Below are 6,610 nucleotides of genomic sequence, written 5' to 3'. Positions count from 1 at the left end.
ACTTGCCTCCATCTTATGAAGAATGTAATTCCAAACTAACGGGACAAGTTCCTTCTTGTGTGGTAAGTTGGAGGAGGAAACCTCCTTTGTCAGATCAGGAGCCCCCTCAGCAGATGGTGAGTCCAGATGCTGGGACAGGTGCTTCTCAGGGGGATCTAGTATTGCTAGAAGAGCTTTGCTTATGCAACGAATGCACCTGTCTCACATGCTCGGAGACTGCTGCGCAGGGACACCTGGTGTGGCCTGGCGAGGCAGGGTGTACATGGCTCCCAAGAACTGGTCTGCAATCCTTCCTGCTTCTCGCAGCCCACTCAACAGAGCACCATGGACTGTGGCTGGGTAGTTCCGGATTGTATGTTCTCCCGCAAAGAAGAGTCGGGGGATTGGCTATTTCAGGGGGAAGAAATTGGCAGGTTGCAAAATAGACATTCTCTTTGAGATAGGGTCTTGGCTTAAGTTGCCCAGGCTGGCCACGGACTTGCAATCTTTCTGCTTCAGCCTCCTGAGTAGCTGGGATTACAGGTGTGAACCAACATACCTGGCTACCTGTATTTTTACTTTTTTGTACTGAAGCCTGAACCCATGAAGCATTCTTTGAGCCTTTTTCTTTTTGGTACTGGAGACTGAACCCAGAGGCATTCTACCTCCAAGCTACATCCCTATCCCTATTTTGAAACAGGGTCTCACTAGATTGATGAGAGTCTCACTACTTGATGAGGCTGTCTTCAAATCTGCGATCCTCCTGTCTTAGCCTCCCAAATACTGGGATTACAAGCATATGCCACCATGCCGGCTCCCTCTGGGTCCTTTTTATTGGACTCCAGCACTTTTTAAAACTTTGAAACAGGGATTTACTAAACTGCTGAGGGTAGCCTCGAACCTGTAATCCTCCTGTCTTAGCCTCTCAAGTACCGGACTATAGGCATGTATAACACTCAGCTAGCTACTTTTATTTTCCCCCTTATTAATTATTCATCATTTCTACTCAAGTCTCTCTTACATGAAGCATTTAAGGTTAGATGGGATAATAAAGCCTGGCGTGGTGGCGCACGCTTGTAATCCCCAAGCTTGGGAGGTGGAGACAAGAGGATCGCGTAGGTTCGAAGCCAGCATTGCTGGCTTAAGAGACCCTGTTTCCAAATAAAATATAAAAAATAGGTCTGGGACTGTAGCCCAGAGCTAGAAGGGTTCCATCTAAAAAAAAAAAAAAAAAAAAGAAAAGAAAAGAAATGGGATAATAAAACAGTCTAACCACGGCTTGAGAATGATGCCTTAATTATTAACTGTATCTGTTCTTACCTGTTTACTAATACCCAAAATTCTAGCTTTTTTTTTTTTTTTTAAACTTCATGTAGTACTTACTGAGGGTGGGATAGTGTCTTTTAACTACTCTGAACTAGTCTTTTTTGTATGTGGTGGTGGGGACTGAACCAAGGGTATTCTCTGAGCTAAAATATGCGAAGTCAGACACTGGGTTATCTGAAAAGGTCAGAATTAAAATCTGAAAAAGAATCAATGGCATCGTTTCTTTTTTTGCTTTTTTCTGTGGTACTGGGGATGGAACCCAGGGGCATTGTACATCTGAGCTACACCTCCAGCCCTATTTTTTATTCTTTATTTTGAAATGGGGTCTCACTAAGTTGCGGAGGGCCTCGGTAAGTAGCTGAAGCTGTTGGCGAACTGCGATCCTCCGGTCTCAGCCTCCCAAATGCTGGGATTACAAGCATGTGCCACCACGCCCGGACAATGGCATTATTTCTAACCCATGATCCTGGTATACAGCCCCTTCCTGAATAAATTCAGAAGCATCTTTCCGGTTCCTCACCTGTGGGGCACCTGGGATTGAGGGGCCAGGAGTGATGGGCTGAGCCATTAAGTCGTAGTCATTTCCAGATGATCCTGCAGCTACATAAGAATAGGAGCCCCGGGCCCAGGGATCAGCACGCCAGCGAGACACCACAGTTTCTTTGGGCTAATGGAAAAATCATGAGCAAAAAGGTCATTACTAGACGCCAAGGACAAAGTCCTCTCCAGGAGGTGGTAAAGCAGAGGTGGGTGGTGCATGTGCGGCAGGAGACAGGCGGGATGGGGGATGAATGTGCGCTTGAGCTGCATGGAGGCAAGTGACTTTAGACTGCAAGGAAACCCTCCAATGGCAGCCTGCTGTCTAGAGTGCAGAGATCTGTCTACACAGGGCTAGACCTTTGTTCTCAAGAGAACATGAAGCATTAATACCTCTTCCTTCAAAGAAGTCATAAGAGGCTAAAAATTGGGCCAAAAGAATTTTTTTAAAAGTACCAAGGGACTTTTTGTGTGTGTGCGGTACTGGGGATGGAACCCAGAGGCATTCTACCTCCGAGCTACACCCCCAGCCCCATTTTTTTTATTCTTTATTTTGAAACAGGGTCTCACTGAGTTGCAAAGGCCTAAGTAACTGAGGCTGTCCGTGAACTGAACTGCAGTCCTCCTGTCTCAGCCTCCCAAATATGCTGGGATTACTGACGTGCGCCACCATGCCTGGCTACCAAGGGGCTCTTTAGGACTTCCTTGAGGTACTCACTGGAGTTAGGTCATCTTATCTGGAGGCAGGGTGGTACAAGCACAGGCAGAGGAGAAATGCAGCTGAGTTTTTAAGACTTCTAAATGCCACTTGTAAGGCCCAAGCTCCAAACATTACAATTCATTATACTCAGCACACACTTCAATTCTGACACTTTTCAAACTTTTTTTTTTTTTGGCGGTACTGGTGTTGAAACCAGGGGCATTCGACCTCTGAGCTACACCCCCAGCACTATTTTTATTCTTTATTTTGAAGCTGAGGCTGCCGGCGAACGGTAATCCTCCTGTTTCAGCCTCCCAAATGCTGGGATTACAAGCGTGCACCACCACGCCGGGCTTGTTCTGGAACTTTTAAACTAAAGAAGTCAAACACTGGCCGGGCATGGTGGCGCACGCTTGTAATCCCCGAGCTTGGGAGGCGGAGACGGGAGGATCGCGCTGGTTTGGAGCCAGCCTCGTATCCCAGAGGTAGAAGGGTTTCCAGGAACCCCAGTACCACCGAAAAAAAAAAAAAAAAAAAAAAAAGTCAAACACTGGTCGTTAATCTGAACCCAGATCCCTGCTTTCCGCCCATCCTCCTACATACCTGGGGCACCGCACTGCTCCCGAAAATCCCTTTAAGAATGGCTAGGCACCGGCCAACGATCACATCATCACTTATGTTTTCCATGATGCCAGCAGCTTCTCCTGCCACCAGGGCCAACAGTATCGGAGCTGGAGAAAGAGGACAATTCTAGGGTATTTTTACAGACATTTCTCAAGAATTATTCTTGCAAGGCCCACTTTGTTCTTGGTGCTCTAAAATAGGAGACAGGCAGCACCAATCAAATGTCATAGACATTATTTTTCTGGACTCTATCCCCAGAAATTGGCCTGCAGGGAGCTAGCAAGCTCCAGGGTGCTAAAGTGGGGCTCACAAGCATCTCGCTGGCCCTCACTTCACAGAACCCAGCAGTCCTGAGCAGCAGAAGAAAGCGAACACGCTCAAGAGTTGGCCACAGAAATGTCAGCCCTGAACGCCTCAGAGAGCTCTGTGATGACGACATCCCTTCGAGGTACCCAGGCACCTCCAGGCCATCGCTCCACTCCTTCAGCCACCCAGCTAGAGAATGTTTATGCAGCAGACTTACAAGACATGCAGAGATAAAGCCTAGGGATATAAAGGATACAAGCTACTTTATACTCCATTAGAGCAATACAGAAATAACCACAAAGACAGAGAACTATGAACTGTGGAAAAACTATGAACATATAGGATACAAGGACAAACACAGGACTTTTCATTCAGATTCCAGACAGCCTAGGTATTTGTCCTGGAAGATCTCTTTGAAATACCGACATTTAGCTCAAGACCTAAAGGCTTTACAGAGTGAGCCAGGTTGGAAAGGAATAAAAGAAACAACCAGTGGCCTAGGACAAGAACACACAGAGCCTTGAAGGAGAGATCAGCGCGCTGCATCCCAGGACCTGGGGGTCGAATGCGCCCAGAGCTGAGGAGCGGGGGACTGACAAGAAGGAAGTCGAAAAGAGCCAGATTAAGAAGGGCTTAGTAAGAGCCATGACAAGGAGTTTGAGTGTTTCCCTTTAGCACTAAAAGGCCAACAAGAAATAGAAGCAAAGATAGCACAATGGCAAGTCAGGCAAAATGAGGAGCGGCCTGGGAGGCTGAGCGCGAGTGCAAAAGCCCGCACAGCTCTGAGGGAGGCGGAGGCAGGCGCAGCACAGCGCCCCCTGTGTGCAGCCACAGGCCCTGCAGGAGAGGGCACTTCTTCAGCAGGCAGGGAGGCAGGGAGGCAGGGAGGCACGGAGGAGCACTCAGCAAGTGGGGTGAGCGCTGTGCTGGGCAGCCAAGACCTACTTAGAGTGAGGTCGGGATAGAGAGACTTTCTTTTACATCTACACAAAGTTCAGAGCACACCAATCTCAGGAAAGTAATTAAATAGGAGACAGGAATGTAAAAAACGCTAAGGGAAGGGACTGAAGATGTGGGGCAAGCTGGCTATGACAGCCTGAGATGGTGAATACAAGCTTCTCTTGCAGGAGGGCTCCCAGGCTGCTGCAAATCTTCCTTTTATATGTTTTCTCCTGATACCTGAAGAGACTTTAGGAATTGTTTATTGAGTTAAAAAAAAAAAAGAAAAAATTAAGACACATATTAGGCAAGAAAAACCTAATTAGGCAAGAAACACCTAATTCTGTGTTCCTATAAGAATGTGAAAAAAATTAAAACTAGTTACCTTTATAGAGGTTCCAGAAGAGGAAGAGCTCACCCCTGCTGGCAGTCGTACTGCCAACGTGACCGAACAAATTGACGCTTGGGTCCCAGAACACCCGATCAAAGCATAACACCACCTACCAGAAGAAGGGCATGCATGAGCTGACGCAAGGCTTAGGACACAGCTTTCTTGAAGCGATTCTGTTCCTCAGCAGAAAGTACTTCTTGCTTAGCCTCTCCTAGTCTACTTTTTTTTAAATGTATGGTGCTGAGGATCGAACCCAGGGGCATTTTACATCTCAGCTGTTCCCTCAGCCCTAATTTTTTATTTTGAAACAGGGTCTAAGTTGCTAAGGCTGGCCTCGAACCTGTGATCCTGTCTCAGCCTTCCAAGTACTGGGATTACAGCATACACTACTATGTCCAGCATTTCTAGTCTACTTTTTTTTTTTTTTTTTGGTGGTACTGGGGTTCCTGGAAGCCCTTCCTCTTCTGGGCTACACTCCCAGACCTATTTTTACATTTTTATTTGGAAACAGGGTCTCCTAAGCCAGCGCGGGGCTGGCTTCGAACCTGCGCGATCCTCCCAAGCGCGGGGATGACAAGCGGGCGCCACCACACCCGGCTCCAGTCTACTTTTAAGTCTAGAAGTCCATCGTAATGTCCTTTATAGAATGACACCGATGACTTGTATTTTGCTTGGGTTTGCAAGACTATAGTACATCTGGACACTATGCAATTTGATAGGCACCAGGCAGATGAACTGACAGGCCTCAAGCTCACGACCAGAGATAGCTAAGAGCATCACCAAATGTACACAACGCTACTCCCCATTGCACTGAACTGACAGCACCAGGACTGGTGTGTGCATAGCAGGGATGTGCAAATGAGGCCTAGAGATGTTACCTTGTTAAGGTTGCCAAATCCCATCCTTTGGACTGCAGATGTTTTCCACTCTGGAAGAGGTGGTACAAACTGAACAGCTGGCGGCTGCTGCTTCAACACGCCCAAGGGAAGGGTACAGAGAACTGCATCACACTTATAAATAAAGGTCTGACTTGTGGAGCGGGTATTCACAGCAATCACTTCACATCCTAGAGAGGTGAGAAGAGATTTTATTAAAGACTGAACACTTAGTGAACAACAGAACCTACATTCTCTCATCTAATTCTGACTACATGCCTATGAGACAGGTACTGTTATCTCATTTTTCATATAAAAAATAGACGGAGTCTAAGGCTGCACAGGCAAGAACTGCTAGGCTGTAAGTCCTCATAGTTAATGTCTAGTCTCTGGTTGTTGCCCCCATGCTAGCCTGTCATACCCTGGTCACTTTCTGGATTAATGAAAGACCTAGCCACTACCAAAGGGAAGTAATTCAGAACAAAATTAAAAATAAATTGTATATCCCAAAAGAAGCAGTGCCTTTCCACTACAGTCAGCTGCTCATTAAGGAGCAAGAAATCCACGCCTAAAGACTATGACACAGACCTAAGGACACAGCGCAAACTGGGGTGTACGCTGTCTCTGAGAATACACCGCGAAGCTCAGCTGGTGAGAACATGAATGAGCTCAGAGTTGTCCTTGGAGAGGGCATTGAGCCTGGCATGGTGGCACAGGCCTGTGATCCCAGCATCTGGGAGGCCAAGCAGCAGGATCATAGGTTTCGAGCCAGCCTCAGCAATTTAGTGAGACCGTTTCCAAATAAAAATAGAAAAGGGCTGAGGATATAGCTCAGAAAGAAAATACTTCCGCGTTGTCTCCAGCATAAAAGGAAGAACGAAAGAAGAAAAAAAAATGTATTGAAATTTAGTTACTATTATTTCATCTTGTGTG

General features: G+C 46.8%; 1 protein-coding gene across 2 annotated transcripts in view; it reads right to left on the bottom strand.

The window, feature by feature from the left end:
* Window positions 1–201: 201 nt before the first annotated feature.
* Window positions 202–6,610, bottom strand: part of KDM1A (lysine demethylase 1A) — a gene marked incomplete at both ends in the record, with an annotated part of 86,114 nt that continues 79,705 nt past the window's right edge. For both annotated transcript variants that reach the window (XM_080690970.1, XM_080690971.1), the window contains 5 exons: window positions 202–387; window positions 1,826–1,972; window positions 3,146–3,273; window positions 4,797–4,911; window positions 5,681–5,868. In XM_080690970.1, coding sequence (XP_080547096.1) covers window positions 202–387; window positions 1,826–1,972; window positions 3,146–3,273; window positions 4,797–4,911; window positions 5,681–5,868 — 764 coding nt within the window. The remainder of the gene's footprint in view (window positions 388–1,825; window positions 1,973–3,145; window positions 3,274–4,796; window positions 4,912–5,680; window positions 5,869–6,610) is intronic.

Source organism: Muscardinus avellanarius (genome assembly GCF_963383645.1).
Source record: "Muscardinus avellanarius genome assembly, chromosome: 3".
In the NCBI taxonomy this organism is placed as follows: Eukaryota; Metazoa; Chordata; class Mammalia; order Rodentia; family Gliridae; genus Muscardinus; species Muscardinus avellanarius.
This window is presented reverse-complemented; position numbering and strand designations above follow the sequence as displayed.